This window comes from Citrus clementina, unplaced genomic scaffold (assembly GCF_000493195.1).
Source record: "Citrus clementina cultivar Clemenules unplaced genomic scaffold, Citrus_clementina_v1.0 scaffold_3, whole genome shotgun sequence".
In the NCBI taxonomy this organism is placed as follows: Eukaryota; Viridiplantae; Streptophyta; class Magnoliopsida; order Sapindales; family Rutaceae; genus Citrus; species Citrus x clementina.
Window position 1 is genome coordinate 41,694,584 of NW_006262339.1, and position 18,267 is coordinate 41,712,850.

At 32.8% G+C, this 18,267-nt stretch overlaps 3 protein-coding genes across 4 annotated transcripts; all 3 read right to left on the reverse strand.

Annotated features, from left to right (window-relative positions):
* Positions 1–769, reverse strand: LOC18047193 (protein SRC1). Its single transcript, XM_006443413.2, has one exon. The coding sequence runs from the start codon at positions 677–679 to the stop codon at positions 272–274; it is 408 nt and encodes a 135-aa protein (XP_006443476.2). The 5' UTR covers positions 680–769; the 3' UTR covers positions 1–271.
* Positions 770–6,735: 5,966 nt separating this feature from the next.
* LOC18047194 (FH protein interacting protein FIP2) lies at positions 6,736–11,830 on the reverse strand. 2 transcript variants are annotated; one of them, XM_006443414.2, is made up of 11 exons: positions 11,731–11,804; positions 11,147–11,253; positions 10,374–10,508; positions 9,522–9,677; positions 9,020–9,103; positions 8,770–8,816; positions 8,607–8,680; positions 8,136–8,194; positions 7,738–7,797; positions 7,139–7,219; positions 6,736–7,043 (listed from the first exon to the last, which is right to left on the reverse strand). In XM_006443414.2, the coding sequence occupies exons 1-11, from the start codon at positions 11,774–11,776 to the stop codon at positions 6,990–6,992; spliced, it is 903 nt and encodes a 300-aa protein (XP_006443477.1). In that variant the 5' UTR covers positions 11,777–11,804; the 3' UTR covers positions 6,736–6,989. The 2 variants fall into 2 exon arrangements, with proteins under 2 accessions (XP_006443477.1, XP_024045587.1); XM_024189819.1 differs by lacking the exon at positions 11,147–11,253 and having other exon boundaries at positions 11,731–11,830.
* A 1,040-nt stretch (positions 11,831–12,870) lies between these two features.
* On the reverse strand, positions 12,871–16,927 carry LOC18047195 (uncharacterized protein At3g03773). Its single transcript, XM_006443415.2, has 6 exons — positions 16,739–16,927; positions 16,409–16,592; positions 15,567–15,726; positions 13,831–13,862; positions 13,663–13,708; positions 12,871–13,143 (listed from the first exon to the last, which is right to left on the reverse strand). The coding sequence occupies exons 1-6, from the start codon at positions 16,741–16,743 to the stop codon at positions 13,118–13,120; spliced, it is 453 nt and encodes a 150-aa protein (XP_006443478.1). The 5' UTR covers positions 16,744–16,927; the 3' UTR covers positions 12,871–13,117.
* Between the last annotated feature and the right edge of the window lie 1,340 nt (positions 16,928–18,267).

The window sequence follows — 18,267 nt, forward strand, 5'->3', positions numbered from 1 at the left end:
ATAATAATAATAATAACTAATCTCTTTTATCATATAATTGATAATGGAAATTCACATTGACAAAAGGCAAATTACACACTGACTGGGCAGAATAAAAAACAGTCTCTCTCAAAAGCAATAATTTAAACACTAACACCACCTTAAGGAGACACCCCAAAAATAAAGCAGCAAGCTCTTACTGTGACCACACACACACACACACACCAAACTTTTATTATAGAATAAATCTAAGATGATGGATGATGGATGCGTCACATAAAAGTTAATTAATTTAATCGCTGTCACTGCTGCTGCTGCTCTCGTGTCCGTCCTCGTGCTTCTTCTTCTTCTCCTTCTTTTTCTTCTTCTCTTCACCGTGGGCGGCGCCCTCGCCGCCGCCGACACCGGGGATCTTCTGCTTGATCTTGTCCACCAAGCCCTCCTTGTGTTCGCCCTCCTTGTGTTCCCCGCCGTGATGCTGCTGCTGATGGTGAACATCAGTAGTGCCGACACCGGGGATCTGCTGCTTGATCTTGTCCACCAAGCCCTCCTTGTGTTCGCCGCCGTGATACTGCTGCTGATGGTGGACATCAGTAGTGTGGTGGTCCCCACTATGGTGCTCTCCCTTGTGCTTGTCCTCCTCCTTTTGCCCTCCTCCCATGTGAAGGGCTTCTCCGATCTTGTGAATAACTCCTGACATTTTCCCTTAAAATGACTCTGTTCCTCTTCTTTTCTTTTCAATGAAAAATAGTTGTTTGCGATCTTCTTCTGGTTGTTGTTGTTCTTGTTGGGTGATCTTGGCTTGGTATTTATAGGCTCCAAAAGGAGGGACTAGAATTAGGATTAGATTATAGATTATTTTAATACATTTTATGGCAAATTCTGATTTGGAAAGATAAGATTATCCTTTTGGTTTTCCTTATTTACCCTTTTGCACCCATTACGTGTACGCGTCTTCGTGGGCTTTTTGGGTATTTCAATTATATCGCCAATGCTAAATCGACACGTTGCATATCAGCCGCGGTACTGCCGTATGTAGTTGTCCAGAAATCGAGTCGATTCTCGATCGTACAATAATTAAATAATATTTCATACGAAATGAGTTTAGATATATTTTGAAAATTTATTTTTAATTTAATTATACGTGTTATATATTTGTTAATCGAATAGAGGTCCCACGTAACAGAGTGTTTCTCTAATCTTTCATTGCTTTTAATTAATTTTACCCAAATAAAAAAAAAAAGGAAAATTTAGAGAGAGAGAGAGAGATAGCGAATTAGAAGTTGATTGTAATATCGACACCTGTCAGACAATCAAATATCGTTAGTTAAAAATCAGTTGTCCATAGTCATGGTCATAGATGGCGAAATTGATACTTATTTTAAAAAACAAAACAAAACAAAACGAAACGAAACTAAACTAACAGATGTTGAAATGCAGTTCCGTGTTAACAGTCTGTGATGAATCTTTATCTTTGAGTATACCATTCAAGAAATTATCATTCAAAAATTTATTTAAAGCAGCAGCAAATCACCTTCTAATTCCTGAATCAAATTAATTCGATTTTTTTCGAGTCGATCAATTCATTAGAGAATTAACGGGCTAAGTTAAAGTTTTGTTAGTTATTTTTTTTTATATTCCTTTAGATGATATGATTGTCATTGTCTTTCTTTCTCTGGGCAACAATAAATACAAGATGTGCAAAAGCGTAGTGGAACATAATTCGATTATGGGTAAAGGGATCAGTCCGCATAATGAGGATAAAGTTTTTCTCTTTAAAAAAATTTAACCCAAAGAAAAGGTCGTAGTTTGTAATAGCCGACACGCAGATAGATCACAAAGCATGGCGGTCCTGATGGCAATAACTAACTGATATCTTCTGCGATGAGAGGAGATCACGTGGTTCTGACACGTATCGCCCCATCAACTGATGTTGTGGCTGCAATCGCGGCCCAGTCTTTAGAGAGAAGAAAGATCTGTTATAACGGGACCTACTTTAGCATCTATTTACGACAAAGCCCCTATTTACTCTACTTAGTAGTAATAATAGCAAGTGTCGGGCTTGGATTCCGTGTTGCTTTAAATAAATATCCGCGTAAAAAGAAAATGCTTCTTTAATCCCTTCCTTGTAATTTTTCGACACGTGGATGGTTGAAATTAGCGTGCCGACATCTTAGGAATTTTATCTTGGAGACGGGAACACTGCAGTAGGCAATGCCATTTTCTTCGGATGGTGTGTGGTGACAACGCCTTGGATTTTGACGTGCAAAGAATTTAAATTGAAAAAGAAAAAAAGAAATTACCAGAATAAGCATAGAAGAGATATTTTTCTTTTTGTCCTTTTTGGAATGGAAAAAGAGATCAAGAGATTGTTCCAGTAAGTATTACACATGTCACAGGCTTATTCATGCCCCATTATGGCAACTTTTATGCCTCGCGGTGCCCTCGGTTCCAGCATAATAGCTAAGACTTCAATTTTTCTAACATATTTTTGTTACAAATATGAACGGAGTAAATGTATAACTTTAATCCTTTGAATAAAGAAATGGCGGTTCTCCTGCTCGTTAATCTCACTTGAATCCCACCCAGGCAAAATTTCTTTATTTTATTTAACAACAATTTAAAGAAAGAAACTTTTGCCAGGTTGAATTTCAAGTGAGATTCATTCGTGGGAGAAGTGCCATTTCTTTATTCAAAAGATTATGGTAATTACAACTTTCAATTTCGACATAAATTAAAATTATAGGCTATACAATAAAATTGCCCTAAATTAGTCCTAATCAATTCAGATTATAAATTTAGGTATATTTATTATTTTAATATATTAATGTTCTATATATATATATATATATATATATATATATATATGTGTGTGTGTGTGTATTCAATATTTTACAAAATATTTGCTATGGATAAGGAGACATGGTCCCACGTCCCACCGTCCCAATGCATATTTTGTATGTTTCCATCTTTTCTGAAATTTTAATAAATAAAGTTTTTTGACCACTTGGCCAAAGAACCTTACCCTTACACAACTTTGTGGTTGGAGTCCTGTGATACATGTAAGAACTTATTTTTTTTCTTAATTATAATATTTTAGAATATAATTAAGTGAAGTAGGTTTTTTTTTTAAATATGAGTAAAATAGATATTTTTTAAATATTAAAGAGAGTAAAATTTGAATAATAATATATTAAAATTAATACAAACTAATTTTAATAATTATTTAATTATAAATATCAATTATAACATCATATAATATCAATTATAATATCGTACATCTCAATTAATTCAATAATAATAATAATAAATGTTTTTTGGGATAAGTAAACAGTCGCATGGCGACAATAGTGGATCTGGATTAGAGTGAAGTGGTCCCAAGAGGCTGAGGCTGTGGCTGTGGAGTTCTAAAAGTCAAAAGCTCCACGCACTTTGTTTCAGTACCATACACACTGAAAAAATTTGCATTTGCAATGACGAAAACTTTTCACGAAATCAAAACACCTCTAAACTATTTTGTTATCGATATTTAATGGAGGGGTTTCCTACCTTTTTAACACTCGATTCACGCCTTGACGCATCTCACAGAAAACCTCATGATCCCATTAATCTTGCGTAACATATCTCAAAGCCAATGCAAGTGATCTTGTTGCCTACTTCCCTTTGACGATTCAAAATTGTTGAAAATAATTCTTTTTTTTTTTAACCTCAAGGAAGTGACAAAATATAAAAGAATATTTTCTACACATTAAACATCTAGATTTTTTTTTCTTTTCTTTTTAGAGTACTTGCACAAACCGTTTCCAAGAGAGACCTTTTTTTTTTTTTTTTTTTTTCCGGGCTTGGTTACTAATTTGGTGTGAATACTCTATGGTGAAAAAGGAATCACAAAGCTGTAATCAATTTTTTTGCATCATTTAGTTGTAACTTGAACATTGGGAGGTTTATAAAGAATTAAATTAATTATAATGCCTCTACTAGGAAAAGTTCAGAGTAGCCCTTCACAACTTTTTAAAGGCTTAATAATTTTCGCTTTCTTCCTCTCATAACATAACAAAAAATTAAGAGCTTTACTCGTACACGTCCTATGGCTATATAGTATTGGGTTCTCTACTTCAATCGGCTATCTCAAACCGAAGGTTATTTGGACACACCAGCAGTCACGTTTGGAAACTCTCAAATGCTTGGATTGTAATTCTTGTGGATGAGATCATCTAAATCTTGGGCCCAAGCCGGACAATGGGTGGACAAAGAACCCTAAAATACAGTAAAGCTTCTAACACCCCACTAAAACTCTTAAGAAATCCTACCTTTTATTTTTATATCTCTTTCTTTTAGAAATTATAGAGAAGACATAGCATTTTAATTATTTTCCCTGCCATTGAAAATAAATTCTGTAAACATATTTTTTCATAATAAAATTATTGTTATTAGATAATTTATTTCTTCATTGTTTCAAAATTATTATAATTTTATCAACAAAATTAGTTATGTCATATATTAGGATTAAAATTAATTAGGATCCATAACTTGTAAAGACATTTTAGTTTAATTGAATTCATATTTGTCATTTTATGTAATTTTCAATAAAAATACGACTATGAGTGCAAAAGTGGGATGACATAATATTAAAAGAGTGTGAAATAATCGGTAATTGAAATGGATTGAAATCATAATAGAGTATGAAAATCAGAATAAATTGTTTACTTTAGTTGTAGAAATCAAAATTAAAATAAACCATATTATCATTGATGTATATATGTTTTCTTGTAATCGAAATGAATTCTTATAAGTTACTATAAGACCCTTATGGTGTGTTTACTAATCAGAAATCAGAATGGAGTGGAATTTGAATATAGAATGGTAGGGGTATTCGCGGATCGGATTTTACGGATTGGACATTAATTCATATCCGATCCATAATTTTACGGATTATAAATTCTCAACACAATCCAAATCCAATCTATATGTTTGCAGATCGGATGCGGATTTGACTCAATTCATATCCAATCCACTATTTGACGGATTGATTTTGGAATTAAAAATTTTTAATTTTGTCCAATCTATGAGGTAATTAAATTTAAAAATCTAATATAAAAATAATTTATTAAATAAAAAATTAACGTAAAAATAATTTTACTACCAATTAAATTCAAAATTGAACAAGATTTAAATAAATTAATTATTTAAATAAAACTAGAATAATTTATTTAAAATTTTTAAATATAACATATCGAAAAAAAATTCATTTGTTTAGATTAATATATGAAAATTAACTAAAATTATGAATTTAAATGTTGAAATTTGAGAGCTTGGATGTAACAGGAAGAAATTAAGAAACTTGAAGAACTTGAAAAGAAAGTAACAAATTAAGCTTAACTACCTCTAATGGTGAAGTGAAACAGTGATGGTTTGTGCGTGCAATGGGGTACAAATTTGGCATTATATGCCAAAATATTTTGTTTGGCTTTAGAATTTTTAATGTTTAGGAAGCTATATTTGTTTATTTAATTACTCAAATATTTAATTATTTTTTATTTTATGTTATTATTGAATAAGATATAATATTGTGTTAATTTAGCTATACTTTAATTAATTAATTAATTTATTAGTAAGTAGCATTGCTACATTTATAAGTTTTATTTTTTATTAAATAAATACTTTTTTTTTTCAGATTCACGAATTTTTACGGATTTACAGAAATAAATCCATATCTAATCCATCGACTGTGGTTTTTTAAATTTTCATTCCAATCCGATCTACCAATCCACAAATTATATTTTTACGGATCGGACGAATTGAGCGGATCAAATTGGGTTCTGAACACCCCTAGAGAATGAGAATCAAAATAAATTATTTACTTTAGTTGTGTGAATCGGAATTGGAATAAATTGTACTGTCATTGATGTGTTTACTTTATCTTGGAATCAGAATGAATAATTTCAAATTACTAAACTGACCTTAATTTTTTATTGTAATAATAATAGTAGTAGTAGTAGTAATAGTAGTAATTTTCTATTATTATTATTATTTTCTCTCTCTTTTGTTTTTATTTTTTTATTTTTCTCTTCTTCTTCTCTTCCTCTTTTTTTATTTTTCTCTAATTCATCGATACTTCTTCTTCTTCTTTTTTCTTTCGTTTTTATTTTTAATTTTTCCCTTCTTTATCGTTCCTTCTTCTCCGTCCATTCTCTATCTTCAAACTCTTTTTACTTTTTCTCTTATTCTTCATTACTTCTTCTCCCTTTTTTTTTTTTTTCTCTTCTTTATTAATTCTTCTTCTTCTGCGTCTATTCTTCATCTTCAAATTATCAAGTGAAAAATACCCACGGTGCCTTACAAGAAGAATTGGTTTTGTTTGCTTCAATTATTTTTTGTATTTTGTACTTTTGATTGTTTCAAAAGAGGATAAACTTGTAATAATGCAATTTAAGTAGGGATGTTTTAGACAATTTTGGGTATGAGAGTCTAATTCCCAACCCCCCACTCCCTCGTAGCAGACTCCCATTCTTCATTCCTAACTTGGTGTTGGACCTACTAAAATAAATCCCATTCCCCTTCTTATTTCAAGAAGCAAACACGATTTTGATTTCAATTCCCCAATCCGAAAGTAAACGCACAAAAATTGTACCCATATGAGATTGCTTATCCTCGAGTTTTTAGATTGAAAAAAAAAAAGGAAAAAAGAATGGCCCCATTAGGAAGGGATTTTAAGTGTTAGATAAAGCCGGTGTTAACCATTAGAAGGTCTCCGACCTTCAACTGTAATATATTAAACCCAGATAAATTTACATATAAATCACACAAACCAACATGCCAATCAAATAAATTACATCAACTAACAACAATTGACACATTAATTTTCATAATACAGAGGATGCAGAAAATTAAAATGTTTTATCTTTTCTCCTTATTTGTGAATTGGAAAATGAAAATGTTAAACATACAGAAGAGTGAAACAGGATGGATATATATACACACACACACACACACAGCTTTGGAGTTCAATGTCATCGTATTGCTCCAAGAAGATTGGCGCCATCAAGCTTTGCACCTTCCAGATGCTGTTTAATCATCACCATAACACCTTCAGTAGACATTAATACATAATAGAAACACAAAATTCACATGATCTGAATGTCTGGTCTATTTTACTTACCGTATCTCGAAGATTTACGTGCCGTAAATAAGCTCTTTGAAGGTTGGCACCCTTTAAATTGGCATTACGTAGCTTTGCACCCTGCCGCATAAATGTTCGAAGTTTCAACAAATTAAAGTCTCCTGAGAAATACATGTCACGAAAAAGTAGGGCTGAAACTTGCATCTAATGTACAAGATTCAATCAGGGGTGCTTGTCCCACAGTGAAAGTGTATGGGGGAAAGTGCACTTTCACAAACCAAAGGGGCAAGATGTGATTATCACACGATTACAAAAGGACTGTAGTCAAGAGAGAGAACTGAACATGCAGCTTGTATTGAGGCCATGAAAATTGATGAAAAGCAGTAACAAGCAACCATTTTGAAAACACTTCATATGGTCGAATCAATAAATCAAAGCTAAAATGATGTTGACGATCGATAGCTTTTAGGTGATAAGAGTCTTGGCACTACAGTTAAAATTATTATCTAGGAGTGCACACATTAATAAAAAAAAACACAACCAATAAGCATGCACTCTTAATCAGCATATAAATTAACAAGTTAGTTGCACCTTATGTTGTTCCACAAACAGATTGCTCGAACAATTCACAATCTTACCTTCAAATTAGCTCCTTCCAAATTAGCTCCCTCTAGGTTGGCATTAGTAAGATCAGCAGTCTGAAAAGTCAAGAGGACAAACAGATTGCAATTTGATTAAAATCTCAAAGTAGCAACATTCTGCATGAAAGAAGAGCAGCACAATTGGCAACATACATTTTAGATTAAGAGGATGGGATAAAAGCAAAATTACAAGGACATGAAGCAAATGAGCCATGTTTAGTATGGCAATTTTGACCCAATAATTGTGGCAGGTCTTGGAGATAACATAGGCATACACATAAGGCAGAAGCAAATACTGTCGCAAACTCCTAGCTAACTACAAATGTTCCATATAGAAAAAAACACCTGCAAAAGTAAGGGAAAAAGCAACAGATAAAGAACTCAAGATGCTAGACCTGTAAGTGTGCAGATCGCAGGTCTGCTCCACAGAAGCTGCAGTCTATCAAGCAAGCATCTGCAATGATTTAAGATAAATTTGAATCCAAATGACATTTTACCGCAAGTAGTTCCAGCCATTTTGGGAACAAACAAGAAATGCTATTTTGTATTCATTGTAATTCCTTAAGCTAAATAACAATCATGTGCTATCTTAACCAAGGTACAGTTGCAAATTCTGAAATTGTGATGCCATAGGTTGTTCTTAATCTTTTTGAACTGAATATTGAAAAAATATTCCTTCAATCATAAATGTTAAATAATTAAAAGAACTGTGAGGGGGGGGGGGGGGGAATGAATAAGCGGATGCATACAGAAAATTATGGAAAATCTGTTATGGAAATAATATGAAAATGGGTATGCATAACTACATACTGAATCTTGACTAATTTCAATTTAATTCAGATAAGAAATTCCAGTATGGGAATTGCCTTGTAAATTTGCACTCTGAAGATTTGCACCAGCTAGTAAAGCTCCACGAAGGTTTGCCCCAGCAAATTCACATCTTCCCTAGGCAAGATAAAACCCTTAAAAGGCAATTTTGAAAAATACATATAATTGGGAGAATATCCAGTATTGCTTTGACTCTCTTACTCACGCAAAGTTGCATTGTGAAAAATGGAACCCTCAGCATCCACATCCTGTATCAAGAACAGACAGATTCAGTATGATTAATATAACTGGTTGCTGGAAGACAGGACAAAATCGCATCTTGTCACTGTCAACTTGCATGTTAAGAATTAAACACGAAAACTGCATGCTGTCCAATTATAAGAAACCTATAAAATTCAAATCAACATCAATACTGGCTTAAGGAAGATATAAAAATAAAAATTATACCAACCCGAAATTTCGCAGATTGAAGATTTGCACGTGAGAAGAAAACATTTCTAAGACACGCATAGCTGAAGTCCACAAGTGAAAGATCCTGGCCATTTTAATAAGATAGCATCAGAGGAAACAATATCTAATGAATATATAATGTTCTTTCTTGCTTATCTGAGAATACTAATGAGATTATCAAAAAAACTCTAAGCTACTGCTAAGAAGTCTTGTGTTACATGAGTATGAATTGAGGAGGTAAAGAAGACCCTTCTCCAATAAGTTACCATAGAAGCCACATAAAACCCTAAAGCAGTTACAAACTTACAATGACCAGAATAAACCACCCCAACTATCTATTGGCAAGTAAAATCACTTCTCTGGATTTCTGAAAACTAGCAAAACAAATGCATAAATTGGCAAATTCGATGATTTCCTCTGAAAACCAAATTATAGCAGACATAAAACTTGGAAGTATTCATAGAATAAAAATCTTTCAAGCACCTCAATTCAGTAATTATTACCAGCTTAGAAAGATCAAGGCCAGAAAGATTAAGTCCTCGAAATCTGACTTTTTCAGACTGTATACACTTGATGATATCAATGCGTGTTAGCTCAGTATCTAACTCATTATCTTCCTTTCTCTTATTTATGACAGCATGGATTCTCTCAATTAGTCCCTGAAATGAAACACATTAGATGCAAACTATTATTTGAAAAAAGAAATACATTTTATCCACTAACACACATGGATTTCAACAGCAATCATACAATAATTGAGGAAGGACGGTCATATCAGACTCATCTGCCAAGATTCAATAAGCACATCAAACTTGTTTACATGTAATTTCCACATTCCACGTGAATTTATAAGGTCTGCCTAAGCAAACCAAAGAAGGCTACACTCAGTACTGTGTGTATACTGCCTTACCTTTGCTGTTCCCCAGATACCGTCCTGCAATCCAGATACTTAGCTGTGAAGTTTCAAGCCAGCGAAACCATTTTAAAAGTACACATGGACACAGATACCATTATCTGAATCATCTTCGATAACAAATTAAAATGCCCTAGCGTTCAAAAAACTTAGGATCTCTTTAAGTGAAGTTCCTTTAAAAAAGTAGAAAAAAACTGAACAACAATGTCATGCTAATAAAAGGTAAAAAAAATAAAATAAAATAAAGCATAAGGACAGAAGTTCACCAGGAGCATGCCAGTATAAACCAAAACGACCACAAATCTCAACCATAAAATTTAAAGTAGTAAAGTAAATAATCAAGGGCATGCAGTTGGCACAGGTGCTTCCAAATAAAATGATGATTCTTTTCAAACAGAAAAAAGAAATGGATGTTAATAAACTAGAAGAAACCATGTCTTACAAGTAATTGATAATATTCTGCTTCCCGTAGAAGCTCTAAAAACTCTGACTCTGTTAATGTGGGGACAGCCCCATCCCTTAACCAATTCAGAATATGCCGAAAATGTTTTCCGTCCCTATCAACAAAGATATAGCCCTGCAATAATTCAATATGCTCAAAGATAAGAATCTGAATAATATACCCAAGAGAAGTGCTTTTCCCTGGAATAATAAAAAGAAAATAAGTCAAAACGTTTTTCTTAATGGAAGAACACAAAGGAACAGCTCTATGACTAACATGAAAACCATAAATCAGAATAAGAACCCAAAACTGGTCATTTGGAGTTTCACCAGATCAAAAAGATCACATGGAAATAAAATTGTGAAAATGGGATTATTTATGCCGAGGTCATGGCTAAACTGCAATCATTACTCCATTTTTGGTAGAAGGAGAAGAAGAAAGAAGAGTAGGTGAGTCATCATTCTTTCAGGTGAGTCATCATTCTTTCTCTGTGATTAATTGATATGATGGAAGTGTTGTAGATATTAATTTGATAGTGATTCCTCCCTTCAAAAGAATTCATTCCTTTTTTTATTATTTCACAAAGTTTAACTAAGACTGAGTTTTCTCAATTTGAAGGCATCGTGCACTCTACCCCTTTCTTTTCCTCACATTGCTTCTTCCCAATCCCAAAGGGAAGAAATCAAGAAACAATTACAATTTTTAACTATTCACCAGCAAAAACAAGGCAAAGAAAGATGCTGAGTGTAAGCAAAAATAAGAGAGTTATACACCTCAGAGTCTTGGCACACAGTATGGCGACCGCTGAACATAGCTGCAAGCATAGATTCAGGCTCACGACGAGTCAGAGTATCAATTGTTGTATAAAATTTCTTTCCCCCTGGATATTAATACATAAAATATAAATTTGTTCACTTAAAAGCATGAATTGTGCAAATTTGTCAATAATGTCATTCTTTCACAAACGTTCACCGAAATGTATAACAATAAGTGCATCATAACATAACTAAACGGCTTAAGAACTGCGCAGATATTACATACAGTAGAGAAACAAGAAATAGAAAATGAGATTTGCCCTTTTTAAACAGAAAGCAATCAAAGAGTAAACTAAAGAGCTAATAATTCACAAAATTCAGTTGATTAAACTCATTTACAAGTAATTAGCAACAAAATCCAAGCTAAATAAAAATAATGAAAATTAGGTTCTTATAACATCCGTCAATTCTATGAAAGTTTACCACGATCAGCAACAAATAGATAAATCGCAATAAAGAAAAACCGACGACATGTCGGTTGTGTAGTGCATAAGTAAAGGAATTTGCAGATGATGTAAAGAGAATGAGGGATAGTAACTGACCGATGTTGAGACGAACCATTGAAGACGAATCGGAGTCCTTCGCCATTGTCGAGTGTAATGACTTGTCGTCTTACTTGCGCTCATAGGTATTTATATCATAGCTGACACTGTTCGAAGGACAGCAAGGATTTGGTGGGCACAAATGCATTTTGGAAATTGGGCTTCGGCCCAAGAAATCGAAAATCAGAGGCTTTTTTTTAAAAAAAATTTAAAAGGATTAGAATGTCTATAAATTAATAGGGCTGAGACCATCTTAAATCTATTAAGTAAAAGAGATATTAAATATTTTATTAATTAATAATTTATTAATTTACAGAATTATTTATAATTCAATTAACATACATTTAATAACTAAACATTCAATGTACATAATTTCTGATTACAATTCAAAGCACTAACAATACTTCATAATTTCTTATTACAATTCAAGAATTCAACCTCATAGCTTTTAGATGCAATAAGAAAAATAAGAAATAAGATTCAGTTATATTTAAATTTTAAGAAAAAAACAATAAAATCATATTTTATGTAATTAAAATATCATAGTCAACTACATTTGTAATTTCAACAAATTATTACTCTATGATTTAAATGAGACCACAAAGTTATATAAGATTTTATCGAAATTATTAATTTAATCCATTAGTCCATGTCAAGACCTTGAAAATTTAATAATTATATAATAGAGATTATTAATTTATCGAGTATTAATTTATAGAAGTTCTGATTGTATATTATTTTATATTAATAAAGAATAAAGTAGCATTCTTTTTTAATTCCGAAGTAATAAAATTATGGCTAAATTAAGAGAGTAGATATATTTTATAACTTGGTTTAATAACATCACGCGCCTCCCTTGTAGTTTTGCAGCTTTGAAGCTTTATAATGAATCCTATTAGCTTTGGCTGGAAAGTTATATTGTTAAAGAGAGTTTATATATTAAACAAGGTGATCTAATATTTCCAAAACTAAATTTGGGATCAAAAATAGAAAACATTTGCATGTTTTTACCTTTTGGAAGAATTACTTGATAAGTGCTTCACAGAAAAATGCTTGCTATTATAGAGCACCCTAAAAAAAATCCTTAATAATTGAGGGATCATAATAAAGTTCAATTCTAAATCTGTCAGATAGATCGAAAGTAACAAACCATATATATTTAAATCTATTTAGTAATCCAGGGTTACAAGCCAAGCGTGCAATAGCCAATTCTGAAAATCAAAGCTCAGCCTATGCTCTCTGAGCACAAATAAGATCTGATATATACATATCGAATCCTCCATTATGTGGAGTGAAATTTCCATCGTGTACGGTGTACCTAACAATGAGAAAGCATGGCAGCATAAATTCATCTTCCATGTTATTCTACTTATTAGTACTGGTTCCCTCATAACTTCTCCAAATCGGGGAGGTCTGCAATGTGTAAAGCACGTAATCAGATAAAAGAAAGAGAGCCAAAAAAAAAAAAAAAGGTAACAGCCAAAAGATTAAATTTCTTTGAGAAATAGAAAATGGGAGCTTTTGGCATAGGCACAGAATAGAAAGTAACAGAGTCATTTACAGTTGTTCAGAATATGCAAGCTGAAAACAACTTTGAATGCAATGGACAATTCCTCCAACAAACAATCGAATTGGATTGTGGAAGAGACAAAAGCTTAATGAGGTTATGGTTTTGGCTAGGTGAACTCAAAATTCTTTTATAGACCAAGTAGGTAAAAACAAATCCCATATAGATGGATGAACCTCATACCATGAACAGTTAATCGCGAACACTTGCAGGCTTATGCACACGACTATGAAGATACTAAGGGTTTCACCGATGGTAAGTGAAAAATATATGATGTATAATTTAAATGGAAGCACATAGTTTCGGATTGAATTCAAGGTTAAAGTTCCACAGACAGACAGAAGAGATGAAGCTTAAAAACTTACAGAGCATTCCTTCATCATCACTGCTTTCATCATTTTGGCCAACATGCTGAAAAAAGAATATGATTCAAGTTAAATGATTGAGCAACAATAAAAAACGTGCAAAATTAATGCTCTCTCCACAAAAATTTCAGTCTATATTGGTAAGAAGAAACAGGAAGAAAAAATTACCTCAGCATCATCGTCATTGGAAGCCAAATCAGCTGTAAAGACCACAAAATGTTTGGTTAGAACCAGTGGAAGTCTTACTCTAAAATTTTTAATTTTTGAATTTCGAAAGATCTCGTAATGACAAAGATTTTCATATCCAGTGACCAAGTTTTGAAAATTAGAATACGGAATGACATCAACTAAATTCACTAATATAAGCTAGAGGAATCCCTAGTAGATATAGCGCACATGCACACATGATATGCATCCGAATACACAATAATAAATTATCTCAAAGTCAATAAGAAGCCAAAATTAGAGATAAACTTTTAGCCACTATAAGGAAGACTGATATTTGCAGTGTGATTACAATAAACAAACAGAAACTTCACTACCCATAAGTAAAGCAAAATAAATAAAGGATAATAACTAACCAAGAAATGGAAAAGCTCACATTCTCTGAACACGCACCCCAAAAAGAAAGAAAGAAATAAATGTTCTCATTGGATCTGAAGCACAAGCAATCCACTGACATCCTTCTATAATTAGGTAATTTAAAGGGGTTAAGCTCACATCTTTTACGGAAGTAAGAAGAGAATTAACAACCTTCCAGAGGATTTAGGGAAATACCACGAGGCAAGAAAAAAGAAATATCCTTCTTCAATCTAGATATCCTGATACTGCTCACCATCTACAACAGTCTGTGGCTTAAAAAGCAGGTCACTGATCTCTCCCTCCCTCTGGCACCATTTTCTCTCATGTCTCATTTTTCCCTTCCTGCCAACTCCCACTACAGTATTGAAACCTATTCTATCAACTCTTCCCCCTCCAATAACAAGACCAAAACCAATTTTACTCGCCGGTTAGCTAGGTAGTAAATGGAAATTTGTGAATCTGTCATTCATCCGTAGAAACAAACCAGAACTGCATAAATTCTCTTCTCTCCCAACAGCTTCTTTTCTCCAGAAATAGGCACAAGTATTTGACATGGAAACAGTTTATCTAACATGGCCACCTTTAAAGACAAAGACATACTAAGGACGTGGTTTTAGATACGGATACAAGAAACAATCACAAAATGTAAAATCTATACATATGATATTAATTTCCAATGGATACAGCAATTCATTCTTTGACATAACTTCATCAGATTACTAGGTTTGATTAGGTTATACACACATTTATTCATTTATTGAATCTACATGCACTTAGAATGAGAGGTACCTATAAAAACAAGTTACCAGAAAACAATACAGCTAGAAAACATTAATCTAAGTAGTTCTATAGGTTTAACTAACTGCAGGAAAAAACCATTGATTTTGTCCGCCAGATTATCGAGATCCTAATTCTGGTAAAAAGAAAATGAGATAATAGAAAATCAAAAATTAAATAGACACAAAATGAGAAATCAAGATCATATGGCAACTAATATATAGCATGGGCTGCAGCTAACAAGCAATATAAGCCATGATATTATGCCAGATACAAATTTTGAGATCCAAGAGAGATCAAGAAGCATGAATACCACTAAAATATCGAAAGAAGTGAGTGCAGAAGGATAAGAAATCAGGTTGATATTCTTCATACTTTGGATCAACACGTAGTGATGCAATAAACTTGTAATTAGCTTCAAATGTATAGGCTACCATGTCAACATTTCCGAAAACACACAAGATTGTGCTGGATTCATACATAGTACATATATAAAAAAACAATCTGCTTCTAAACTTCATGAGAACATCGAATAATGAACTTACAATTTGATCCCTCATCATCTTCATCGCACCATTTGTTCCAATCAACCTTAATGTAAGGTGCTGGTTTCTCTTCTGACTTGAGTAGCCTTTTCCACCAACCTTTCTCTTCTTTTTGGACCGAGCATATTATGTTCCTTAAGCCAACTTTAGTCTTACATTTCTGCACCACCAGCAACAAAACTCAAAGCATTACAAAAGAGGTATATTTAGCCGCTCTTGACTCGAGTGAGAGAACAGGATAAATAGCCTAGGTATATCCACATCCATGTTATGAGATTGATTATGCAACAGCTAACTTTAATATAAAGCTTTTGCTTCAACAAAGACTAAAATGTTTGTAATTGTTATGCTTTTGGAGCTAAAATGTTTGGCAAACACCCACTTTTACTCTGCACCTAATATCTACCACCCACCCACACACTAAGTCTCTCGTTTGGTACAGCTATTTATCAGTAGTGGCTTTAAGCCACAACATTTAAAGCGAATTTACCCTAAAATTTTACAATGAAAAACCTATACTACCTTTAACATTGTTGTCAAAATTATTATTATAAGTAATATTTACCAAACACTATCAACTTCCAATTCATATCAAAGAGCTTTCACTCCACAATAGCCGTGTCTTCTTAAGCCAGAACAACACAATACCAAAGGCCTTAAGCTAGTGATTTGATTTCACAACAACTGCAGATCAAGCCTCAATCCCAAACATACATAAATCAAATGCAGAAAGCAAAAATTTAACAATATGTTTGGTATACTAAATGTCTTTCATAGTTTCATTTCACAGGGTATTTAGACATGCAATGATAAATTGGAGCAATTTCAAGAACCGAATTGACCTCAGGTAAAATTTTGCCAAAAAGTTCCAAGCTGAAGTCGTAAAGCTCGCCTTGGACTCCGACGGCCGAGAAGCCAAAAATCCCCTGAGGCTCGCATTTCACAGAAATGTCTTTCGCATCGGGTAATGAAATGGTAAGGTATACTTTATCGGAGCGCTGAGCCCAAAGAACCTCCGGATGGCGACTGAACATAAAAGAAATAATAATAATAATAATATTATTATTTTTTATTGTGACAATTTTGAACTAATAATTAGAGACATTTAACAACAATATTGATTAATATTGGAGAAGAAAAATAAGGTTACAAGAGAGAATCAGAAAGATTACCTCATTCTGGTGGATGATTGAAAACGGTGGGTCGATTGATGAACAGAAGTGTAACTGTCTGGGAGTGAGAGTGACTCTGCTGTTTACTGGGTAGAGTGTGCTTACTCGAAGAAATTGAAAGTGATAATCTCGGGCAAGCCAACACGTCGATTTGGTCAACAGTGGTCCAACAAACCAGGAACTAGGTTTTTTTTTTTAAATGATTTTTTTTTTCAGTATTATATTGCCCCGCCCGTGGGCTATTACATTTTGGCCCTTTTGGGGACCCCTCGTTCTCTTACAAGAAGGGAATATTCTTTTCCATCCACCGGTTTGTAGGCAGAGTACATATACTCTTCGAAATTAAGGACAAATTTCTGAATCGTGCCGCATTAGAATTAAATTGAGTCTCAAAAGAATTTTGGTTATAAGTATATCGTTCAAACGGTAATATATTAAAAAAAATAATATTTACTACAATGTAGACCTATCGGGACTTTGAAGCCCAGACCAATTCTTGAGTCTAGCCTAATAACACCTCAACAGATCAAAATTGAAATCCAACTTAAATTTCAATATTGTGTAGGGATCTGCCTTAATTTAGATATGTCAAGACCTGCCTTAGGCATCAAAGTGATCTATCTTAACATAACTAAGACTTTCTTTAAACATCACAATGATTTATCTTAACGTAGTCAAATCTAGCCTAAAAAAATCTAAAGAAGGAAAAAAGAAATTATTTTCACGTATTGAGAGACTTAAATTCTTAACCTTATTCATAAGAAAAAAAAGTGTATTACTTAACTAAATCGTGACTAAAAATTATAATTATTATTTTTTGTACATTTAGCTTTAAAAAATCATTATATATATATATTCATATAAGTTTTGACATAATATACATACCACTTATTTGTTTTTTAAATTATACGAGAATGAAAAAACTCAAGCATTAAACACCAACTTTTGTTTCATGCTATCAATCAACTTGAGAAATTTTATAATATATCGGAAGTTCTACGTCACAATTTAATACGAAGCCTTCGATTAATAATAATTAGACACATGACAATAGATGCTAGAGAAATTTTAAATTCCCTCTTTTCATTATCCCTCCAAATTTAGAATTTCAAAAAATTAGAGAATAAATGTTGCTTGCTCTCTTTGTTATCTAATTCTAATTATTATTTTTTTCTCTCTCTCTCCAATCAAGTTGCTAGCATTTTTTAAATCTATTGAAGAATAAGAAGAAGGTTTTTGTCGATGAAATGATTTTGGCAGCCTTTTTTACCCAAAGCTAACATGATTGCTGCGACTACCAATGAAGAAAAAGATGTGTTTTGCTGGCGAAGAAGATGATTTTTGAAGCATGAGTGGCTGCCGTTTATTTTTTTCCTTCATATTTTTCGATGTAGTGGCTGTCCTCAAGTTTTATTCATTTACTTTTCAGTTGGCCTACTATTTATTGGCATAATGAAAAATTTTATTTTAATAAGCATTTATAGATTAATTTGAGGAGGTTTCTTTTGCAATATTAGTGTGGTTTCTGC

Coding starts and splice junctions, on each gene's coding strand:
- LOC18047194 (XM_006443414.2), bottom strand. CDS start 11,776: ATGGCGAAGGACTCCGATTCGTCTTCAATGGTTCGTCTCAACATCG. Junction 8,681..8,769: donor CACAATGCAACTTTGCGTGA/GTAAGAGAGTCA, acceptor TGCCTAGGGAAG/ATGTGAATTTGCTGGGGCAA. Junction 7,220..7,737: donor TGGAAGGAGCTAATTTGAAG/GTAAGATTGTGA, acceptor TTTATGCGGCAG/GGTGCAAAGCTACGTAATGC.
- LOC18047195 (XM_006443415.2), bottom strand. Junction 15,727..16,408: donor TTGGCAAAATTTTACCTGAG/GTCAATTCGGTT, acceptor CTGGTGGTGCAG/AAATGTAAGACTAAAGTTGG. Junction 13,144..13,662: donor TGATGATGAAGGAATGCTCT/GTAAGTTTTTAA, acceptor TACACATTGCAG/ACCTCCCCGATTTGGAGAAG.
- LOC18047193 (XM_006443413.2), bottom strand. CDS start 679: ATGTCAGGAGTTATTCACAAGATCGGAGAAGCCCTTCACATGGGAGGA.